At 39.3% G+C, this 25716-nt stretch overlaps 1 protein-coding gene across 4 annotated transcripts in view; it reads right to left on the bottom strand.

Annotated features, from left to right (window-relative positions):
• ADK (adenosine kinase) overlaps positions 1-25716 on the bottom strand; it is a 419027-nt gene that overhangs the window by 365325 nt on the left and 27986 nt on the right. For 2 of the 4 annotated variants that reach the window (XM_075935762.1, XM_075935763.1), the window contains exon 3: positions 12225-12278. The exons of the other annotated variants lie outside the window; for them this stretch is intronic. In XM_075935762.1, the coding sequence (XP_075791877.1) occupies positions 12225-12278 (54 nt within the window). The remainder of the gene's footprint in view (positions 1-12224; positions 12279-25716) is intronic. 4 annotated transcript variants of the gene reach the window in all.

Below are 25716 nucleotides of genomic sequence, written 5' to 3'. Positions count from 1 at the left end.
ACAGGACTATGCAGCACTTTAAAGACTAACAAGATGGTTTATTAGGTGATGAGCTTTCGTGGGCCAGACCCACTTCCTCAGATCAAATAGTGGAAGAAAATTGTCACAATCATAAATACCAAAGGATACAATTAAAAAAAAATGAACACATATGAAAACGACAAGTCAAATTTCAGAACAGAAAGGGGATGGGGGGGGGGGAGATAAATGTCTGTGAGCTAATGATATTAGAGGTGATAATTGGGGAAGCTATCTTTGTAATGGGTAAGATAATTAATGTCTGTGTTTAAATGTAGGTGTAAAGTGTCGAATTTAAGCATGAATGACATCCCCCTTCTGTTCTGAAATTTGATTTGTCCTTTTCATATGTGTTCATTTTTTTTTTAATTGTATCCTTTGGTATTTATGATTGTGACAATTTTCTTCCACTATTTGATCTGAGGAAGTGGGTCTGGCCCACGAAAGCTCATCACCTAATAAACCATCTTGTTAGTCTTTAAAGTGCTACATAGTCCTGTTGTTTGTTTCAGCTACACCAGACTAGCACGGCTACATTTCTATCACTTTTGGGAAGCAAGGTAGGGATAAACATATGAGCATAGTAAGATAACTTAGCAAATAATTTCTGTTAGTCAAGTGATAACCTCTTCTGTGCAGTGCATGAAATACAGGTAGCATAACTAGATAAGTCTATTTAAGAGTAGCTGAAGTTATGACGCTAGCAGAAAAGACATTAAATAGGATATTCTTAATTTTAACAATTTAAAAAAATCATCAAGATGAGTCAGGTTGAGACTGGACAGCCTATCATACTGAACCATTAGAATTCCTCCTCTGAGGAGGGTCAGATATGGACAGAAAATTGAGGCACTGGAGAACACCTCATTTTCACAGAACATGCAGTGTACTTTATTCATCTGTTAAGGTCAATGCTTTAGAACTCTGAACTTTGGGAACTCTAGCCCTACCTCATATCACCATAGAGCCAAGAGTAGGCTTCTGTTGCAGCTGATTGCTCCTGGAGCTGGGGCGGAGGGAGGGGGGAAGAGAGATCACAAATTTTGTTCTGAAAAATTTACAAGTTAAATATTAAACAATGCCCTGAATTGTCTATGAAGCGTGTCATTTATCTAGTACAGCAAATAGTAAAGCAGGAACTTTATCTCACTGTTGTTTTTAAAAACTTGAATGTACTACAGTCTAAATTTTCACCCCAACTATTTGACCAAATGTTACTGTCACTGTAACAATTTATCTGTAATCAACTATTGTGCAACTCATTTTAAAAGGCCAAAAGAAGGTGAAGGCTTTAGTATGAAGTTTGAACTAATTCAAAAGGAAAAGTCTACATCACATATTAAATTCTGTCAATATCTATTACACAAATAAAAGTTGTGTACACAGTACAACATGTACTGACCAGAATAAAGATTTGTTTAATTGTAGACACAATACTGCTTTTCAACTAAGGCTTAACCTATTTGAATGGTGATAGGGCTCAGTGGTAGCCATTTTACTCTGCATCTGCAAAAACTATGAGTCCTGTAACACCTTAGAGACAAGGTCGCACATATACGTAGCAGGGCAAAAGTCAAAATAAGGAAAAGTTATTTACTTATTCTCATGATATAAAAACAATAGGCAGCAGATTTAAAAACAAAAAGGAAGTTTTTCTTCACTCGGCACACAACCAACCTGTGGAACTCCTTGACACAGGATGTTGTGAAGACCAGAACTTTAACAGGGTTAAAGAGCTAGACAGATTCATGAAGGTTAGGTCCATCAATGGCTATTAGCTAGGATGGTGTCCCTAGCCTCTGTTTGTCTGCAGATGGATGACAGGAGAGGGATCACGTGATTATTACCTACAGTGTTCCCTCCCTCTGGGACATCTGGTATTGGCCACTGCTGGCTGACAGGATACTTGGCTTGATGAACCTTTGCTCTGACCCAATATGGCCATTCTTATGTAAATGTTTAATTTAAGCTACGCAACTTGAGCTACGTGAATTGCGTAGCTTGAGTCAAAATAGTGCCAAAAGCCGAATTAAACTGTCTACAAACAGGAAATAGAAGGAAGAACTCTCTTCCTTCAACTTTCCTTACTTCTCATGAATGAGGGTTACAGGAGTCCGAGTAAGTCGTCCTCCAGCTCACCATTATTTTGAAAGAACGGGTTGCAGTGTAGACGCGCAACATCAATTATTCCACAATAACGCTACTATGTAGCTGTGCCCTAACAGATTTATTGGGACATAAGCTTTCAAGAGTAAAACCTGTAATTTCATCAGATGAATTGGAGTGGAAGTTACAGAAGCAGGAGTATATATATAAGGAAGAAGTCGCTTGTGTCAGTGAAGCTCATCAAGGCATTTTTCGCACTTTCAGATTTACAGCTTCAGAAGATGTACTTCTGTTGTATTCAGTGAGTACTGAAGGTTGAACATGTCTATGATGTCCTTACATATTCAGTCATCACAGCAAATGCCCTACATTTGAACAACCTCATCTTTTAATCAGTCAACTGCTGTTGTTTATCTTTTGCATGCAAGTGTAATGCCCTTTTAAATCCTAGGCAAAAACACTTCCATTTTTAAATAAAACATTTGTTGCTCTTTTTGATAAAGCTCTCAGTACACTTCAGGCTCTATGCAAATAATAGTTTCCATCTGAACTCAGCTAGTTCACTGTAAGAACACTGAAGTCTGCGGCCTTCTTGAGACTATCCAAGCTTATAAACATTAAACCAAACTGACAGGTAGAACAATCAACTTGGCCAGGACACTTATTTTAATTTGCATACTGTTTATATACTGTTTAACATGTTAGGCTGCTATAATGTTTTGATTGATAAGGAAGATGGTAAAGTCTGCGCTACAATTAAACTTAGCAAAAAGAGAGAGACTGAATAATCATAACTCAATTTCACTGAAAGATTAAAAACAAGCTAATACACACAGAGAATCAATTTGCCACAATCACGCTTATGCAGAAAAGAAAGTAATCAGTACTCTTACATTCTTTTATTTCTTTTGGATGAATTGTTACATAATTTTTCTACATTTACTTATGGAACAGAAGCAGGATTGTTATAGCACATTTAAATCATGTCTGACAAGTAAAACCTTTGGTCTAGTTTTTCATATGAGCCAAATGTACCCTCTCTTCAGAATTACATGAGGCGAGGAAGGCTCTGGAGTAGTGAAATAGAAAGGACAGATGAAAAAAAAAATATCAGGCAATATCTGAAATGAGACTGAATGGATGAGGTGAAAACCGCCACAGGCTGGAGAAGATTTTTGTGCCAATGGTAGAAATATGTGATGGAAAAAGCACCCAGGATCATGAAATATAATTACTTCACACTAGGAAGCATTTAAAAAAGGATTTTTTTTAACTAGAAATTGAAGTAAACAAGGTGATCTTATGCTTTTTGTATACATGAGATGATGATTATAAAATGGAATTCTATTCATCCATAGACAAAGGAGCTGAAACATCTTCCCCTTCCCCCCCACTTGGTTACTATTTATTATTTAAATGCTAAACAGAGAAAGTGAAGGTGCAAGTCCTAAGTACTCCTTATTGGCAACAGTCAAAGGTGTCACTGTTCTAAAACAGCAACTCCTATCAGGCCTGACAAATTCATTACACATAACATACGCCCCCAGGGTGGGTAGGAAGCTGCTCCAGCCCTTACCCATTAACTGAAACCAGTAAGTCTCACCCATTAAGGATTAGGTTTACCAGTTAACTTTTCACATCCCTAGTTCAGAAACCAGATTCTTGCTTTGGTTGAGAACTAGTTTTAAACTGAGGAATATAGAAACTTCTCTGATTTATATTTCATAGAGCACTATTTATCATTAAAACAGCATAGTAGTTGTTCTGTTCTTTCTAAACTCCATTTCAATACACAGAACTCTGATAGCTGGTTTCAAACACCAGGCTATTATGTACTAATTTGGTAGGATCCTTGTACAATGCAAGCTACTAGACATTAGTGTAGTTTAAAAAAATTACTGGGGAAAACAGCACCTATATTCAGTTATGTATAACATTAGCAATTCATTCCTATACTTTATTTCAAATATCAGACCTCTGCTAACCATTCCTGTACGGTGCAGGCATCAAAATCTACACTTTAACTCCAGTAATTAAGGCCCTTTGGAAGCATGCCTAATTTATTCTTGGTGTTTTAACACAACAAAAATCCACTCCTTTCTAGATTGTTACAAAATGAATATATTTATCTTCTTTCAGACTAGAAAACTATAGAGCCTCTTTTGTCCATAAATGTCAGTATCCAGTTTCCTTTAACTATGAAGTTATCCATTATGGACCTACACTAAATTAACTTTCCTAATTTAACAATACATACGTAAGTGAAGAACATATTTTGTGAAAGACCAGGGATAGAGACTTTAAGCCACTACTAAATGTCTAAAAGTTCCGGAGATCTAATTTATTTTAAAATAATTCTGGTGAACCTTTCAAAGATCTATTTACTAAAAATATAAAGCACAGGAATGAAAGTACATTATTTCCATTTTTCAGACACAATTTCAATGGCAAATGTTCCCATATTTCAGATAACTATCAACCAGAGACTCAACTTACCTAGTGCATTAGAATACAGATATTTTGACATTGACATTCCTTCCTAATAAAAAGTTGGTCAGATGGCATTATATACAGTAGAATTTCCTAAAAAGCTACTTCTGCTGCAAAACTTTAGACATAAAACTGTTTCTTAAATCACACATTCTTACCCGACCCCAAAGCACATATAAAAAAACCCTGATACTCAAAAAACAAGTTCAACTGGATTTGTTTAATATTTAACTCCAGATGCTACATTAAGGATGTAAATAACAAATAACAAGGAGTGTAAACTAAAGCTGATATGCCTTCCAAATTATACTTACTGGAAGCAGGTGCGAACACAATTGCAAAGCAAATTTGACTTTTGTTAGTATGCATTTAAAATAATATGCAGAGAAAGCAAGATAGAAGAGGCAAATGCTTCTCAAAACGTAGCAAAACTGGTATGAATGGCGATATAATGACAAAGCATTATATCTTCTTCATTATATTATCTTATGTAGCAAGCAAAAAAAAAGAAGCAACAGAAAAACTTGGAGGGGAGAAGAGGAATTTATTTATGTAGTAGTGTCTGAAGTTACTATAACAATCTATCCTCTCAGTCTAGTAACTTTTGTAAACTATTAAAATGTTTATGTTTAAAGCACTCCTTTGAACTTACACAGATATCAATTATGCACAACATTTCTTTGCACACAGCTCAGTCAGCATCACTAGCATATTAATGGATTTTTAGGGATTTCTTATGACTATCTTTTCCTGACTTGGTCAGACAATTTTTTGTTTTGTCTTCACTATAAACTGGTATGTTTTTAATCTCACTCAATAAAATAAATCTATATCAAGCATGTATTTCTCTACAGCTAGTAACTACTCCATCTGACATAATTTTGCTAAGCACTAAATTAAGTAGCAGAAAATAGGTTTGCCTACTTTAGTACAACACTGAATCTTGCAGAATATATGAACCTTCACTCAGACAATGTGGTCCATTGGATAGGACACACTGGCCATTTTATTCTTGGCTCTGCTACAGTTGGACTGCTGGAGCTTGGTGAGCACCACTTCCCTTTGTGATTTTGTTTCCCCATCCATAAAATGGGAATACCATCAGCCCCACGTGAGTTCTTATAAAGAACTCTGAGAGTTATTGCAGAAAATCACCTAAGATCTCATCATTTTAACTTTGATATTCTCTAAGCTTTATGCAAACACTCAATTAATCCTCACAATGTTCTGTGAAAGAGATACTAGTTTACTATTCAAATTCAACATAATAGCTATCAGTATGCAGCTTTAGCCTATTATACAGGCACTATGTTGTTGTATGAGAACAATTTTTAAAAGACAAAAAAGTGTCCATAAACTAGAGTTTACAGTTTATAGTTTAATATTTTTGGACAACCACAAAATATAACAGTATGTTATGAACTTTAGTGTTTATATATAGTTAGAATTCCAAGATGGAAATTGTTCTTGAGACTTGAAAGAATCAGCAGCAGATTAAATAAAAATGTTATTTTAGGCAGCACATTTAAAGGGGAAAATCACTACTTTCCTCTTTATGGAAGAATTTTTTTTAAACTAACCTAAATACTTCAGGAAATAAAAACTATTTATTTTACACAGCAAAACAGTTGTACACCTGTGCAAAAATCAGAAAATAGTAATCCCACAAAATGAGATTATGGTCAGAAAAAAACGATAAACTGGATGAAAGTTTGCATAAACATAAATTGGTGAGCAATACAAAAAGGGATGGGTAACACTATTCAAAGTGGCCAGGAAATAGGCTTATTGAAAGAACTCCTGAAATACATAAAGTACTCTTTGAATTAAAATGTGCACAACATTTATTCATAACTCAATTTTACAGTGAGAATTAATCAGACCAAGAGAGGTCTTCTAGTCCCATCCTCTGCACTTATGTCAGGACTAAATTATCTAGGCTGTCCCTGACAGATGTTTCTTTAGCTTGCTCTTAAAATCTCCAATGATAGAGATTCTAAAACCTGCAGCGCTTAGCTACCCAGACAATTTAGTAGGTTTCTTCCAACATCCAACCTAAACCGTGCTCTCCCATTGATTTAGCCTGTCTTCACCAGACTCATTAAATTGACACTCACTGCATCTATTGCTGTGGTGCCAATCTACCAGCAAGTGAAGACATCTCTTCAGTCTTCTCTTTTCCAGACTAAACCACATTTTTTTCAGTTTTTCCTCATAGGTAATGTTTTCTAGGGCCTGAATCATTTGTTGCTTTTCTCTTGACGTTCTCCAGTCAGTCCACATCTTTCCTAAAATGTGACATCCAGAACATGACCCAACACTCCAGTGGAGGCCTAATCAGCACTGAGTAGAGTAGAAGAATTCTCATTTCTTGCTTTAAAAATGTCTGCTAATAGATCTCATTTGATGATGTCTCTAAGATATGACAGGTCTTGCTTGTTATTATCCCAGAATGATGTTTGGGTTTTGTTGTTTGTTTCCAGTGTTGCACTATTGACTCATTCAGCTTGTGATACATATATACAAAATGAGAAACGACTTCCTAGGAAAGAGTATTGCAGAAAGGGATCTGGGAGTCGCAGTGCCTTCCTAAATGGAGTTCTTCACATTTGTCATTCAATTTCATCCTATGTATTTCAGACTCTCTCCCTAATTTGTATAGATCACTTTGAATTTTAATACTATCCTCCACAGCAACTGCAACCACTCCCAACTTGGTATTTCCTGTAAACTTTATACATCTGCCATTATCTAAAACCACTGATGAAGACTAACACAACCAGACCCAAAACCAATCCCTGTAGAACCCCACTAGATATGCCTTTCCTGTTTGAGTAAACCCTTGATAACCACTGTCTGGAAACAGTTTTCCAGTCACTTATACACCCATCTTATAGTAGCTCCAACGAGGTTGTAGTTTGATTATGAGAGGGTCAAGTGAGACAGAAGTGGGGCAGTTCTTGCAGCTTGGAGTAGTTTGTATAGTCATAGTCGGTGAGCATAGCATTATAGTTAGCCACCCTTAATAATAGGGTCGCAGAGGAGTATACCTTTCTGCCCGTGAGATCAAGTCTCTTGTGCTCCTCATCTTGGGGAGTAGATCACATGTTCGGCTGTTTGGCCTTGCGTCAACCACCGGGGAGTTAGGTGATGGGTGTGAAAAAAGAAAGTTGATGCCGTTAGGCATGAAGAAGTATTTACAGTCAGCCCTCTTTTTGGTGGGCGCAATCGATGCTGGGGTGTCCATGATGGCCTCATCCATTGCAATCCTTGAAGATGTCGGAGACTGCAATGTACGCAAAAGTCTATACTGTTTTTCTTGTACTTCTTGCAGGTTGCATTCATATGCTAGGGCCGCCCTTTTGAAGAGTTCTTGGAATTATAGTGAATCATCCAATGGTGGCGGAGATGATGGTTTCAACAGGCAATGATGAGCAGTTGTGTGGGGGGAAGGGAGAAATCTATCTTCTCTGATTGTAAACAGTATGTAAAGTTCAGTGCTGTGTATCTGACTACAGGCTGAGGAGAGTGTCATGGTCTCTTGGATGATGTGGAAGAAGTGGTGTGGTGGCTCCGGTGAGGTATCCTAGGGATACCCTTGGCCAGGGTAAGGAGATGGTAGGTAAGGCCAATGGTGGGAGTACCAGGGAAGATGTGGAGGCGGATGTTATGATTTGGAGGAGCGGGATTTCCAAGGAGGGTGTTGCTGAATAGGGCTGGAATGTTGAGAAAAAAATGGCCATGCGGACTGCTGACAGCCTCACTTGGTCAAATAGATGGAACTGGAGACCTTAGCGAATGAATAGAATGCACCATTGATGATGGAGATGGGTGCGCCGATGAAGCGTGAGCTAACATTGCTTTACAGTGCTGTGTGCAGTCAAGCTGCAGTACTGAGGCTGAAAGGGCCATGGTAGGTTCCGCTGATAGCTTCGGAGACCTTGCCTTTGGTGGGAACATGTTGGTGTGGGGTTTCTTAGGTTCTGCATGCGGTGCTGCCTCCTGTGTCATTTTCAGCACAGATTTGTGATATTTAGCCGGCACCATGGATTCAGTTGGTGCCATCAGTGCCAATGTTTTCTGCCTGGGCTCCAAATGAGCTTTCTTCTACAGCACCTAGTGTTTACAAAATGCCATGCCAGAGGTGCCGGGCTTATCAGCTACACTCACTCTAACTGAGCTCTGTGCTGGAGGTAGCAATTATGCCGGTGAAACCCTGGTTTTCACTTTTGATTTATCAGACAAGGTAGAGGGACGGTCTTTGTTCATACCTCTTAATTAGATGGATTCCTTGCCGGGGGGGGGGGGGGGGGGAAGACTGATGAGAATTAATAAACTTCATTATTTTTTTAGGTGAGGAAAGGACGAATCAATGAAGCTCAGTGTGTCGCTGAGGACAGTAGACAAGGAACTGAGGGAGCCGTGCCATGCGCACACCAACAGACATCAACAATATGAGATGGTGCCACAGGGCACACGTAAGCGCAGCAGGACACTGCTAGAAAAATCTCAGGTTGGCGGCGTGAGGATGCGCTAACACCCTGAGTGGAGCACCCATGGAGACATCACTCAAAGAACAACATTGTTTTCTCGTTGCCAAACCTTAAGCTCTAGGAGAACGTCTACACAGCAACATTATTTCAAAATAACATAGTCCATATCTACACAGCAGGTAGTTATTTCAAAATAATGTTGAAATACTGTGTATCTGGAGGATCTCTTACTCCAACTCCTGTAACCCTCATTGTACGATAAATAAGGGAAGTCGGAGAAAGAGTGCCTATTTCAAAATAAGTGCTGTGTAGACGCTCCCAATTTTGAAAAAAGCTATTTCTAAGTAAGCTACACTGGGGCTCTTGTACATTTCAAAGTGAAAGCACCTGCAGAGAGCCCACACAAGAGCCACTGCTAGTCCTTACTGACTAATTAAACAGTCATGGGAAATCCCATCAACTATTTGATTAGTTAATTAGTCAAGATTTAACATCCCTGATCCAGAAAGTAGGCAAAGATAAAAAAATTCAGAAACTTAAAACATCAACAGAGTGGCTAACAACATATTTCAGAAATGTACTGGTACCATTTATACATGGGAAGATTCAATACTTGCCCTAAAGTTAAACATAAACCTTTCAAATTACTGTTTATATGGGGGGGGGGGGAGGGGGGTGTAGAGCAGAATAAATATAACATTGGATGAAAAAAGGATTTTCCTCCTGATATCAAGTCTCTTTTTTTGCATCGCATGGGTAATCAAATCAGCTGATCAATGTCCTTCAAACCCCTTACAAAAGAATGATAGTGATACTCAGACATGATGTGCTCTACTATTTGTACCTGATGACCACGGTCCATATAAGCATTTGCCTCATTTTCCATTTAAAGAAAGTGTGTCTACATCTTCTATGAGATGTCCTGATGTGATTAAGTCTGCTCCAGTCTTTCCAACATAAATCAGAGCACAGTGGTTCCTGGCTAGGTCAATGACGAACTATTTGTTTTCAGAGGTTGAAACATTCCATGTGTTCATTTATATTAAGTGATTCATATGAATGAAGGTGTGCCCATATGAGCCTCTTTATACCTACTGGCAAAAGGCACACCTAACGGTCATATTTAGACAAAATCTCTTCTCAGGTATGATGCAATAACTGGTGACATACTGTCCATAAATATCACTATGTGATACATGTACAGGATGTTTATAAAGAGTTACATAAGTGTGCTGGATATATGTTCTTAAAATATGTTTTGGGAGCAGCTGATAAAAAATGCTTACTTTAGACAAAGGAATTTAGATTTGACCATCTGCATGGCTTGAATACTGGCAAAGGACAACTGAAGCTGAATTTAAACAAAGTGATTGAGACAATCAAAAAAGCAAATTGACCAGCGGATGAGGAAGACAGCATGCCATATACAAACCAGCAAAGGAGAAGAACTCTGAGACATATATTTCAAAGGAATACATTTCATAGTAATTTACTGGACTATAAAAAGTAGAAAACAGAACCCCTTAGTTATCCATCACTTACGGGACAAAGGGGCCAAAGCACTCAAAATCTGTGAAAGTTGGATCCTTCTACTGTGTAAGCTTAGGACATGAATTGACTGTAGGTAGAAACTGCCTGATACCAGGTTCATACTTTTTAGAGTCAAAAACTTACTTTATTTTGTTTTATTTGCTACCACTTCTGTTTCTATTATCTCTGCTTAGTAACACTTAAATATGCTGTTATACTAGAGTACAATGTGCATTTTCAGTTGAGCCAAGAGGTAGTCTCTTTGGAGGCAATGGATTTAGTTAATTTGTCTGCGTGTCAAGTGAGAAAAACTGGACAATGCAACGGAGAAGGAATTCAGGAGCTGGGGATCACTGGTTGTTACCTGCAAGGCAAGAATTAGGCTAGCAATGTTTTGAGAAGTTTTTTGGTGAGGTGGATAGACTGGTGTGGCAGGAAGCTGTCCCATACTTTTATTTCCAGAAAAGTCCTTTCTAAGGCGAAGTTACATAGGGGCTTATGGTTTTAGTCTCCCAAGGACATCATCACAAATGATCTGTGCTTATTTGCAGAGGAAGTATTCTTAATAGGTGTTTCAAGAAGTTCCACTGATGGTTCTAGAGTTTCCTCTAAGTTTCTCATATGCTGCTTTGAGATTTATTTGGAACAACAGTCTGAATGTCAAACTTTAAAACAAAATAAAACCAAAAATATTCAAGTTTTTGTTAGATATTTTAATCAAATATTGTATTTCCACTTGTGCTACAAAATAGTAATTATGGAGATTAAGGAAAGCTTCCACAGCTTAGCTCTCATATTCTGAGTGTACATGTAGAAAGTGTAATTGAGTTAGCTCAGCTAAAATAGGCAACATTTCAAGATCACTGAAATAAGGAAGCTGACAAACAACAATATTCAAAAGCACTATGCAGTATTACCAGTGTAAATAAAAAGACATTACCTGAAATAGTCTTTTTTCCAGCCTACAGCAGATATGAATCCATTACTCATATCAAAAACAGTTTTTGTGGACAGTCAGTACCTTACATCACCATTACTATACCTTAGCATGAGTTACCACTATTATTTCCAGTCTGCTTATGGTACAGTATCAATAGCTATATTATGGTATTCTTTCAATCATGTAGCTGTTGATTGCAGTAAATTAATATGCAGCAGATACTACTGAACTTCAAGGGCTTGTTTACATTGAGCAACAGTGTGTATTCTGATTTCTAGTGCACAGTGATGTGTTATGCACTTATTAACTGGTCTGTGCAGGCTCTGGCAGTGAACACTATAGGTGTCCTAATGCACTTTAATGCAGTACTATATGTTAAAATGCTTGAGGCAACTTTTGGCCCTCATGATACATAGTAATGAAACAAAATGGAATACACTAATGTGTTTTAGAAATCATATCCCCTCCTTCTCCCCCAAAGGATGCTTCACCCCACCATGTAGACAAGCGCTAAGAAAAAAAATCTTGAAAACAGCAACAATTTGATTACAGTACAGTTTAAAATGTTTTTAAAAAAGGATGGGAGGGAGCAAATTCACATGTGTATGTGGGTCTGTCAGCCCAAATACAAGGGTATATAAACTTACAGTTCTTTGTGTTTGTCCTCGGCCAAGATTTGGTCATTTGGCTTGAGAGCATACCTTAATGGGAAAGGGAGGAAAACAAAACAGAAAAAAATTACTTTAGTTCTTAAACAGATTTATTCTCAGTTTAAATTTGAGAAGTAAATAATCTCGTTATCTTTGTCTATTGCAAAGCATTACAAGTATTTTGAGCCAGAGAACAATACCTGTTAAAATTAGGGTGTCTAGACTACACGGCTCCATCGACGGAGCCATGTAAACTAATTTACCCAGCATAGTCAAAGAAGCGGGGATTTAAATAATCCCCGCTTCATTAAAATAAACATGGCCGCCGCGCTGTGCCGACGATCAGCTGATCCAGCACAGCGCAGCAGTCTAGATGCAGATCTGTCGGCTGGGGAAGCCTTTGCCGATCAATCCTGGGAAGCAAAGGCTTCCCCAGCCAACAGATCTGCGTCTAGTTTGCTGCACCGTGCCAGATCAGCTGATCGTCGGCACAGTGCAGCGGCCATGTTTATTTTAATGAAGCGGGGATTATTTAAATCCCCCGCTTCTTTGACTATGCTGGGTAAACTAGTTTATATGGCTCGGTCAATGGAGCCATGTAGTCTAGACATACCCTAGAGGATTAACACACTTAACTTCAAAACTCTTGTATGAAATGCTTGACCATTAGATTATCTAGTTCAATGTTTCTCAACCTTTTTTTGCTCATGGCCCCTTCTGAGCCTTGTTTACCTCTGTGGCCACCCTCACAGCTGCTGTTAGTTTGAAAAAAAGGTACATAATTTACCTCATGTTCCGTTTTTTCCATGTGGCCCCCTAGAGGTAGGGCGTGGCCCCGGGAAGCCATATGGCCCTCGGTTGAGAACCACTGATCTAGCTGATCTCCTATATCTCAGAGGCCATTAATTACATTTTATCCACTTAACTTGGTATTGAACCCAACCTTACTGTTAAGGTGAACAGATTTAAGCTCTCATCTGTTGCTCTAAAGTATTTTCTCCTATCCTTAATAATTCACATACTATGCAACACATTCCACATATGGGGATCACCTAACCCCTCACTGAAATGAAACTTTGTCAGAGGTATAATGCAACAGCCACTGTTCACCAATAGCTCCGCATATTCCACATATTTAGATTCAGAGACTTTAACAGACCTCTGATTCCCTTGGCTCCAGCTCTCTCCCCCTAGTGGTGGTGCTTCAGCCCAGGTGTGGCCGTACTCTGAATGTGTAAGTTCCTCCCCCCCCCCACCCGAGGCAGCAAGGGGGAGGAGCAGGAACCTGTGCTGAGGGGAGCCAACTTAAAAGCCAGTTCTCCCAAGACAGAGGTGCAACCAAGACAGCGAGTGCCCCACCTCGCCCTTATTGACTAATCGAGTAATTGGTGGAAATTCCTTCCAATACTTGATTAGCTGATTAACTGAAATTTAACATCCCTAGTTTACTTATAAGGAGGTCATGTGAGGCTATATCAAATGCTTCACAGAAGTCAAGGTATACCACATCTATTGCTTCCCCCTTATTCATAGGGCTTGTTAGTCTATCAAAGAAAGCTATCAGGTTGGTTTGACATGATTTGTTCTTTACAAATCCATTCTGACTGTTAGTTAACACCTTATTATCTTCCAGACGTTTCCAGGGATTCCTTAATTATTTGCTCCATGATCTTTTCTGGCACAGAAGTTATGCGGACTGGCCTGTAGTTTCATGGTTAATATACAATAGGTAATAGTTTACTGTACATGTCTAAACAGTAGTTCCTGCTAAAACTCACTGATCTGCTTGTTTTTATGTCCTACTTACGTGATTTCTACTTTATCCAGTTGACAGAGATAAAACTATTTGTCCTCTAAATTGCTTCTGCCTTTTCTTATTGCTCTGATCCAGAACACCCCACTATCAGTCTTGTTACTATATTTTCAAAATTAATCTAAAAAGATTAGTACAGTGAGCATGAGGAATGTCATTGCTTGCTTGTGCATTTTTTCAGAGGGCAGCAACTCCTCTTTAAATAGACGCAGTAAGAGATTCTCTGGGATTTTTTTTTTTACTCTAAAAAGCCTCATCTGAGGTATAATGAAAATCAGCTGCAAAGGTGCTGTCTCTTTCCCATTTGCTGAGGAGTATGCTCATATGGAGTTATGCCCAATAGATAGTCAAAAACAAATCAGAGTTAGCCATCAAAAATAAAAAAATTAGACTCATCAGATACAAATTTTAACTAAAAATGTTACTTTTTCACACTATTAAGAATCATAGAGCTTAGCAGTTCCATTTATCTATGACTTCAGCTCAGGAGTAAATGAACTCCTTTAACAGCAGTGAAAGTACTATTTTCTTGTTTCAAGTAAAATTTCTATACTTTTTGTTATGGCCAGTGACTTGCAAATTTTCAAGAGTCAGTTATACTCCTACGTGGCAAATAGTGTGTTAAAAAGAACACTAACATAAAAGTTTGGAACTTGGATCATGCGATTTACTTTTAGCACTATAAAAGCAATAAACAGCCTGTAATAAACTCTACATTCCAGGAATTTCTTTACACAAAAACACCAACCACATACCATAAATATAAATACAATAGACAAAACTACATCAAAAACCAGATATTACCACTTAAACCAATATAAGAGTTTTTTTGAAGCACGCACATATCATCCTCCCTAGATGATAAATAGCCCTCAGGGATTACTACTCTTCCTAGAAGTCCCAATAAAAAGAGGCCATCTGAAACTTATCCTGAAAGTGACAATATCTTGTCACACTCAAGTTCTGCCTTCATGCTCCATTTTCTGTCAGCCATTTGTCAGCGTTTTCACCTCACACTCTCCCTCTCTGCTACTTTGTCCCTCTATAATGCCTTAACGTCCTCCAGTATCTTTTTAAACAACTTCCTTAACGCCACATTCCTATTTCCCAGGATCCTTTTAGTATCCTACGCATTTCTGCATACCCTCTCATTCTGCCTCTCTGCAACTCCTCCTTGCCTTCCACTAGTGGTTAGAAAGATTAGGAAATTCTAGCGCATGGAAGAAATAGCTATTATATTTGATGACACCTTAGCTTCAGTGCTACTGGAAACAATGAGAGACCTGTTGTCCTTGCTACAGGTAGCCTCATCCACCTGCAAAGGTGGTAGGAGACATGACAGCCATCTTAACTGAAAGTAGCCCATGGCTTTACCCCCAATGAGAATAACTGGAAAAGTCAAGATGTCAGCATACAAGTGTCATGTATGCTTAGCAGCTCTTTCAAATTAATTCTATAGCAAAAGCACAGACAGCTATGTTTAAGAGGAGGTAGACTAACCACAGACTACATGAATTGTCTTTTTGCTGTTAAGGAGGAGTGTATTAGGAAATGTGTTAGGAAACATGATAATTTAGGATAAGCAGTAAAATTTGTAAGAGTAAAAATCCTCATCTGAGTCTCTAGCTCTTCAACACCACACCAAATTTGGTCTAAGTAGAAAAAATTCCTTGCTTCTAATTACAAGAGCTTCATCTCATTCACTTGCTCTTGAGTAACACACCAAATTTGGGGTAAGTAAAAAAAATTCTTTGCATCTGCTTACAGGATCCTCAGCTAATTCACTAGCCCTTAAGAGAAAAAAAATGTTTTGCATCTCAAATTAACCACAGAACTGAACAGACAATGAGAGATGAGACCATAAATACGCTGCAGTAACGACTGCGGGTACCTCATCATCTACAACTCATTCTGGAAACTGAACTCACGTGCTGCTCTCCAACGACAAGAGGCAGGAGGTCCACACCGAGGAAGACATCGTAACAGCATTCGTCGTCCTCTACCTGGCCAGTAGAGAGATGCTGCTACACCTGATCGGGTGAGTCAAAAAACTTAACAAAAGACTCTGAAAAACTTAACAAAGAGTCAAAAAATCTAACAAAAAGAGTAAAAAAAAAATCAAGAAAAACAAAATAATATTGATAAGCTGTAAGATCGAGGAGCCTCATAGTTTCAGTTCTTTTAAAAACTTAATCAAGAAGAAATTAAAAAACTAGATAACGAGATATCTGATGTCATGTATCCTTGTAATCATGCTAGCATAAAATTTGCTTTTTGTATTTTTATTTTTTTTATTTTATTATTCATTTTCTTTTAATTCTTAGCTGTTCTCTTTTAACTTTGTTATTCATTAAGTGGTAACATCAATAAAGTTATGCTCATTAATTAAAACATAAATTGGTACTTGGTATAAATTTATTGATGACTTCCCAGGTAAGCAAGGGGACAAACCAGAGTTCTGCACAGTCCTAGCGAACCCAAGGGAAGGGGCGGTTTGCTTAATCACGACCACTCACGGCAACAAGCAGGGGAGGGCAAAGTTTTATTTTAAGAAAAATTCCATCTACTAAATAATCTTACGACTCTTGATAAAGCCAGGCAAGTCTGTAACTCTGATCCAGGCTTGGAGAGATAAAAGAATCATTCATGAGTAAGCCCTCAAAAATGCATTACCTTTTAAAAAATTATAAAAAGACATGGTTTTTAGTCTGTCGCTTTTTCTGGAAACAAACCAAAAACATATCTGCACAAAAAAGTGAAGGTTACTTTGTTGGTTGCCAGAGGGAGATGGCACTTACTGTTTCCTAACTTCTGGGATGAAGAAGCTGCCGTAACTTCCTCTATTGTCATCTTAGTCCACCCTCCAAGCCCTTGGTCCATATAGCTCTTGCCCCCATTTCCCTGTCTCTCATCACTCAAAATTCTTCCCCCATTCTCTCAAAGAGTATCTACACAATGAAAGTTACCTATAGCTCACAAAGTAGCTGAACCACTGCTGAATATCACTGACACCTGGCAACAGTGGGTTTAGTCGCATTACTGTTAATAGGACACAAACATTTTGAAGACCATTATTAACTGGAAACCTGAAATTAAAAGATTATGAGAAGACTTTAATAACTGGCCCACAATATCACAAGGCTCTGGTTCCAAAGCAGAGGGGTTCTCATTAGGGATATCAGAGAGTGTGGAATAGAATAGAATTTAGTGGTTACACGATTATTCGATAGTCCCTGCACCACCCCTGGGCAGTCCCTCAACATTCCGTGCTGCTGCGTCCCTATCAGATGCAGCAGCATGGGGGTGGCAGATGGGAGCGTCCACAAGACGAGCCAATTTAAAAACCAGCCCCCCATGTAGTCCGGCTCTGCCTGCTATCTCAAGCTGCTGCCTCTAATATAGAGACAGCAGCACAGGGTGGCAATAGCCCCTGTCCGCGAGGTGCCCGAGCTCCTTGTGGACAAAGTTTGCTCCGTGGAAGCAGCCTCTGTCCACGGCAAGGGGGACAAGGCGAACTCCCCCCAGACATAGGCTGCTCCGCAGCAGCAGCCCCTGTCTACAGGGAGGTTTGATGCCCTATAGACAGGGGCTTCATGGCAGCCCCACTGCCCTCCCCCCACACTGCTGCTTATGATAGACAGCAGTGTGGGTGGAGGAGGCAGGTGGCACCATGGAGCTGGGGGGGAAACCAGCTTTTAAGCCAGCTCCTGCCTGCCTGTCCCTCTTCCCCCACCTCTGCAGGAGGCAGCAAAGGGTGACAGACAGGTCCACAGAGCTGACATTCGCGGGAAGTCTTCTTGAAAGCTGGCCCCCCACACGAATGGGCTCCCACCTGCTTCTCTCACCCTGCGTGATGCTGCATCTCTATCAGTGGCAGCAACACGGAGGCGGTGAGGGCAGGCAGATCCAGTGCTCATTTAAGCCATCTGATAGAGAGGCAGGAGGAGGGGAACGTGTGTAGTCAACTAGATTAACCGACAAGCTCAGGCTTATCGGTTAATTGTGTAGTCGTCTACACACACACAGCCCTAGTTCTCATATATTACCACCTCAATAGCACCTCTCTTAAATCTAGAGCTAGCCACAACTGTGGCAATATCATACAACAATACAGCCAGGTTCTTATCTAAGAATTCACCTTGAAAGCAACAATCAGTTGCTGCAGCTGACCGAGGAATTGTGCATTGTGTTCACAATGCCACATCCAGGTCAGCAATTTATTTAATTTAAATTTTTTTTTAAAATCATTCCCGTACAATAACACAGTAAATAAGCAAAGCTATTCTGTTCTTTAGAAAATATTTACTGAACTTCTTAGGCAAAGATGATGTGGAGTCCAGGAATTGGTATTCTTTACCATTAAACTGAAAGATGCAGGGTAATTTGGACATTGCAAAGATAAAAGGCCCCACAATGAAGGTTTACTTTCAGCAAATCCAAAACCTCCAACAGTCAAATTGCTTTAACTGCTGACCACCTACAGCAGACGAATCAGTGCCCAGAAGAGAGTGCTAAGCATTCATCTAGGGCAGTGGTTCTCAAACTTCGTGGCATGCAGCCCACCCTGCTCAATGTAAACTTTTCCGCAGACCACCAGCCAATGACCCATGATGACAAAATGGGTGCAGGCAGGTCCACCAATGGGGTGGGGGTGGGGACAGGGGCAATTTTCCTAGGGACCAGCCATTCAAAGGAGCTCCAGGCTGCTTTGAACTGCTGCAGGAACACCAGAGTACCACTTTCCACAGCTTTGAGGGACGGGAGAAGGGCCAGCTCCGCAGTCCAGGTGGCACTGACTACCCTCAGCCCCACTTCTTCTGCAGCTGTGGGGCCAGCCCCCTCCACCTTGACCTGTGGCAGCTTTCAGCCCTGCTGGGTGCAGGAGCAGGCTCGAGGTTGAAGGTCTGGCAAGGAGGGAGTGTGCAGGAGCAGGCTGGGCGTGCAGGGTTTCAGCAGGAGGAGAGGTGCATATAGGGGATGGTGGTGCAGGGTCTGGATATGAGGAGACCGGGGGGGGGGGGGGGGGGAAGAGACCTTAACTGACTTCACTCCCCCTGCTGCTCCCAGGCACCGCATCCTGCAACTCCCATTGGCTATGATTCTGGACAATGGAAGCAGCAGGGAAAGCCTGCAGGCAGTGCTTCCCGCAGCTAGAGGGAGGGGGAACGGGACAGTGTGGAGCTGCTTGCTCCCCCTGCAAATCCAACCCAGCCCGAGAGGCTCAACCTCTCCCCTCCCCACAGCAGGAAGCTGGCGCTGGTGCTCCAACCTTTGGGGGGGAAGGGGGAGAGGATGCCGTGAAGCTGGAGCACCAGTACAGGCTTCCCACTGTGGCGGGGGGAGGAGTTGAGCCTTGGGCTGTTGCCCACATGCAGGGTGGCATAGGACTTGTGGTAGTCCGCGGAATACACTTTGAGAAGCACTGATAGAGGGGAAAGTTAGAGCTGTTTCTGGATGGGTCTCACGGGGATCAGTATTAACATTCAACATTTTTATGTTGAATGCTTTTCAACATTTTTATGAGCGATCCGGAATTAAATATAAAATCTTTGCTGATAAACTTGACAGGAGATATAAAGACTGACGGAATGATAAATGATGTGGATGAGGCAGTCACACAGTTATCTGGATCACTCGGTAACCTGGGCCTATTCAAATAAAATGCCTTTTAATACAATTAAATACAAAGTCACACAGCTAGGTACAAAGAATGCAAGATACAGGAAGTGAATGAACTGGACCTTGAAATGCAATGATTCTGAAAAGGATTTAAGAGTCACAGTGGATAAGAAACAACAAAGCATGAGACTGTGGTGAAGCAATCCATTGTGATATTTAGATGTGTAAACAGGGGAGAAGCAAGCAGACTATCAGAAGAGATAAGAAGGTAAGAACAGCTATGCTGGGTCAGACCAATGGTCCATCCAGCCCAGTATCCTGTCTGCCAACAGTGGCCAATACCAGACGCCCCAGAGGGAGACAACACAACAGATAATCCTCCTGTGATCCCTCCCCTATCACCCACCCTCCAGAGAAATAGACTCTAGGGACACCAATCCCACCCATCCTAGCTAATAGATTCACGGAAGTTAGGGTCCATCAGTGACTATCTTTTTTGAACACTGTTAAAGTTCTAGCCTTCACCATGAACTTATGTTCCCTTCTGGCCTCAAAAAAAGATAATCAGGTAGCTGGATAATATATTCAACAGAGAAGAAAGCTAAATGATAGGGAAATGATATGAAATTAAGAGCAAAAGGAGAAAATTAATCTTTGAAAATTAATGCTCTCTGACATTACCAATTTCTGAAGTCACCATAGGCAAGTTATGCAATTGTGAATGAGAGAGAGAGAGGTGGTCTATGAGTTTGATAGTCTCTCTACTAAGATATGATCACACTAGGAAAAAATGGAGCACTCCTCCCACTGGCAATGAGTTGAGTTTAGTGCACTAAGTGGAACCAGATCTTCAAGTAGCGTTTGTGCTTGTCAACAAGAGTTCTTGTATAAATAAAGACATTTAAACTCAAAGCATTTAAACTCAACAAGAAGATTGAGAGCAGACTCAGAGGCTTTGAAGAACGGTGCCTTTGTCGTATCCTCAGAGACCGCTGGGAACAGCATGTTACCAACAAGGAGATAAGCCAACACACTGGCATCAACAATGTTGTGGACGAGATCAAGCAGAGATGCTGGAGATGGCTGGGGTATGTCCATCGGATGAGGGAAACAAGACTCCCTCATATGGCACTCAGATGGACTCCACCTGGAAAGCGTAAAAGAGGGAGGCCGTTGGGCACCTGGAGGAGGACGGGCACGACCTTGGAAGAAGTCAGCCAGCTTTCTCAGGACTGTGAAGGCTGGAGAAGATTCGTTGGCGCCTTATGCTCCATCAGGAGCGAAGAGGATTAATAATAATAATAAACTCAAAGCAGAAATCCAGAGCAAGGTAGTTTACTCAAGAAAGTTGCTAAACTAGAAATATCAGTGTTTTAAGTTCTGGAGAAAATGTAACCACACTTTATATAGTATTTGAGCAGGAGGAGTTTCTCATGCTTTCCCATCTTCCCCCCCCCCCGCATCATCAGATTTTTCAAAACTTTTTTGTCAGTATGTTTGGGCAGAAGCTTATTCGGCCTGCATCGGACCCAGAAATATTTAGATAATTTTAGAGTAACGTATAGAATTTTCCTCAGTGTAAAAGTCCTTTCAATATTTTCAGATCATGACCTTTGCAATTTTTTCAGTTTATAATATAAAAATCACTAATTCTGAATTTTAACATAGTAGTAATCTAAGGAACATAATGTTATGCCAACAGCTCATTCAAATTGTCAGTGAGGAGTCTGTGTTTGTAAATCAGGATTTGAAACAGCTATTAATATTGTAACAGATTTAAAGGGCTTTAGAAATTAAAACAATAATAGGTTTAAATGATTAAAATGGATTACAAAGAAAAAAGGCCACAGCTTGTTAATCACCTCACTCAGGCAAGCAATGATGCATTTAATAAGGTTTGCCCTATCACTCTGGATTGAAGCTAACTGTTTTGACAAGCCTCTTATAAACCAAATCAGAGGGTCATAAATTACAATAAAAGAGATGCAAGCACTTAAGTATTTGAAAAGGAAAGTGTGCCAAAAAAATTAAACTGCTGGTGTATGTAACTGTACAAGATTTCTCCTGTCTTCTAAGAATCGTTCTCTGAAAATTATATCTAATTCATATTACTTTTACCACAAACACATTCCCTTTGCCATGATTTTCAACAGATGTTCTAGATTCCATGCTCTACTCACTCCAAGACCATATTTCAAGTTAGCCTTTCATATTTGCAAACTGTGAACAGTTGTTTATTTTTTTAATAAATAACCTTATACATTTTGTGCAAGTCAATTTCAGTCTATTGACAGCTTGAGCGCTGTACATTCTTTTGAATATTTGATATCTGAACTGTCATTAGTGACAAATTATGTTGTATTGTTTCTTTTCCAGTACAAGCTAACATCTATAAACTGTTTCTGCTTTTACCAACCACAAAACAGGTTTGTTGCTAAGAGCTTTTCAACTCTGCATCCAAGTCTGTTTTAGAAATAGCAGTAGAAAACCAGAACAAATTCCACAAACACACATGGCTCCCTTAAATATACAAAGACATCCACATACAACCAAAACAAACAAGAGACTACTTCGAAATTGCTGAAATGTGCATGAACCATCTCTCTCAGTGTTTAATCCGATCTACTTGGAAGCATCATTTGCAAAAATGTTATTTTAGATTTTGTTTGCCAACACAAATGGCAACTTAGCTCTAGATTTTAACTACTCCAAGAGAGATAAATGCTAGTAACCCACCCCAACTATATACCCAGCACCTCCACAGGAATTCAGACTGCAAGGGTATGTCTAAACTACATCCCTTTTTCGATAAAGGGATGTAAATTAGACATAGCGAAATTGTAAATAAAGCCAGGATTTCAATTTCCCATGCTTCATTTACATAATGACAGACGAAGCTTCCCCCCCCCCCCCCAAAAGCCGCTTTTTGGGAGGGGAAAAAACATGGTCAAGATGGCGATCTTTTGACAAATGCCCCATTTCAAAAGATCCCGTACCCTCAAAAAGTGAGGTTTATAGGAGCTTTCAAAACAGGCCATTTCTGTCAAAAAATCCCCATCTTGACCGCGTTTCCCCCCCCCCAAAAAAAGGGTCTTTTCAAAAAAAGCCACAGACGCCATTATGTAAATGAAGCGTGGGAAATTCAAATCCCGGCTTCATTTACAATTTCTATATGTAAAATTTACATCCCTTTATTGAAAAAGGATGTAGTTTAGACATACTCTAACTTACTTTCCTCTCTTCCCTTCAATGTGATATTCCATTAAAGCCTACTTGACATAAGTGTGGTTGCAGGGTTTTCAGAAGGCAATCTTAAGAATACAAGCATAGCTGGAGTAGAGTATTTTGAACGGTTATTCTTTTAAATCAAAGTTATATGCCATAGTTGAATTAACCATTGAATTCAACACATGCAGCACCTTAAAGTTTGGAATACCACTCATTACCATCACATTGCATACATGGATTTTCTTAAAAGCAATGTGCATAACATATGAGATCAAGCTCAGTATATACACTATAGCTCTGTAGTTAACGTCAAAAGCATATGCCAGTAGTCAACTGAGTGTGGCAGTGATGATGTAGTAAATTCATTCCATCAGTTTATCATCATCAAAAAGAAGAGTCTTAAAAATGGAAATAAAGTCTTGTGTGGATATCCTCCCATTCATCACAAAAAGAAAAATTAAAATAGAGTTCCTGGATGCGTGACTAACAGTCTCCACTGTAAGTCAAGTGATAAATATAAGTCAGTCAGTTCAGAATATGGGTGAAAAAAACAACAGCCACTCCCTAACCAGGAACTGGTATGCCACAAATCAATCCAGAATGTTATTTTCCAACAGTAAACCACAGTGACGTTGTATAATGGAAGCACTCACTGTACAACTTTGAAGATTATTATTGGTTTCGCACTCCTATAAATAGGAGTGGGTTTTTTTTGTTTGTTTTTCAAAACTAGAAGAGAAATCTTTCCATTGTTTACACAGCAGAACCTCGGAATTACGAACTCAGTTACCAACTTCTTTGTGAACCACAACCTCATTTGGAATTAGAAATATGCAATCAGGCAGCAGCAGAGACCAAAAAACCAAAACAACAAAATTCCAAATACAATACAGTACTATGGTAAATGTAACATACTAAATAAATAAATAAATAAAAGGGAAGCAACATATTTCTTCCACATAGTAAAGTTTCAAAGCTTCAAAGTTTCAAAGTCAATGTTCAGTTGAAAACTCTTGAAAAAACTATCAAGTTTTATTGAGAATTATGAACATTTCTGTGTTAAACTTATGGACAGCCTCTCTTCCTTAGATGTTCATAATTCTAAAGATTCTAGAGTAGTTGCACATTTATTTTTCTTCTGTATATTCATGGGATTTAAATGCTGGTTTACACATAAAAGTTAACCTGAAGTAAGAGAAAGCGTGATCTTAAAGCAGATAAACTATTCCTGATAAACACCGAGTGTAGATGCCCTTACTCCGGAATACGAATACATTATTTTGAATGAGCTTAATCTAGTTCCAAAATCAATTCAACTAATTCAGAATAAGGCACTTATTCTTGAACAAGAGCACCCACACATGGAGTTAATCACAAATAACTCCCAGTATGGACAAGGCCTTACTCGACAGATATGCCAGAGAGCAGGACATGTTTCAAGATTTAAAATGTCAATCCATTTTGCTATTAGACAATTTATATCAGATGTTGTTTGACAACTGGCAATATTTTACTAATCATGTTATTACCATCTAAATAACAAACCTCAGGCTGTAGAAAACTCAACTTTGTCATCTGTGTGTTAAATCATAAAAAAATTCAAGTCAAGCATACATTTTTCACTTTTTAGGTGAAATGATTTAACTGGAAAGCAAACTGTCAAGTAGTTGATAAAGGCCTATCTCCCTCTCCCTTAAAAAAAAAATCCCCCTTGATCTAGGGAAGTGACCAGCCCTCCAAACTTAAGAGGTTTTTCCATCTGTTCTGAAATTCCAGCTCTGCTAAGTGAACTTAATGAAGCTCTAGGGATTTAGATTACTTAAACTAACTGAATAGTCAATGGGATTTCAACTCAATTTTGAACCCAGTCCATCTTCCTCAGATTACTGCATCTCTTTAGATGCTGGACAGACTCCGAGAACATGCAGAATTATAACTTCAGCACTTCTTTTGAAAAACTGGGGGAAGCTATGCTGAAATGAATACTTTAGGAAGCTATGATATCATGAGGGGTGAGTAAGAAATAATAGCTTAATAAGAAGAGCAGAATCCATTAAGATGTAAGCATTTGAATCACACCCAAGTGCTGCCCTGCAGAGTCTTAACAGCCAGGAATGGAGCAGTGGCTGCCTTCTTTGATCTTCTGATATCAACCTTGCCAGAATACTATACCACTTTGAAGAGTCCAATTTGTCTTGTGTAACCTCAAGTTTCACCTCACGTAAAACCTACTTGCCTACAAAATCATATAAAAATATAAAAGTTCCACAGTAAACTACGGCTGAAATATTGCTTTCTTTCTCATTTTTACCAACTAAAACAAGAGAGCCCATCTAGAATCCATCTTGCTGTAGGTGGCCCCAATCAGGCATTCTTCTGTTTAGTTAAATTTAAACAAACAGGAATCCTAAATCATTCTGTTCCTTTTTTAAAGCTGAATGTTTTTTCTCACAGGGAGCAGAAAGAGAGGAAGGGAAGAGAGTGATATCATTTTATCATGAAGGGGACAAAGTAGCTCAAGGTTCTGCAATAGCAAGTCTCTTTTCTGCATCATATAAGGAGGCAATACACCCGTCAAAATGTCTGTGTATTGGAGAAAATAAAGACCTTGTTTTTAGTTGTTGTAGTATAGTAAATCAGATAGTTTACAGAAATGCATCAGATGTTCCTAAGATGCTATTACTAAATTGCAGCAATAAAAACCATGCATTAAAGCAGGACTACTCAACACGCAGTCCATGGGCCACATATGGCCTGCAGCCCATTTGTTTGCAGCCCACAGGTGGGAGCTAAAACAAAAAAGTAATCAATATAATGGTCTTCTGTTGA

The sequence above is a fragment of the Pelodiscus sinensis genome, chromosome 8 (assembly GCF_049634645.1).
Source record: "Pelodiscus sinensis isolate JC-2024 chromosome 8, ASM4963464v1, whole genome shotgun sequence".
Classification (NCBI taxonomy): domain Eukaryota; kingdom Metazoa; phylum Chordata; order Testudines; family Trionychidae; genus Pelodiscus; species Pelodiscus sinensis.
This window is presented reverse-complemented; position numbering and strand designations above follow the sequence as displayed.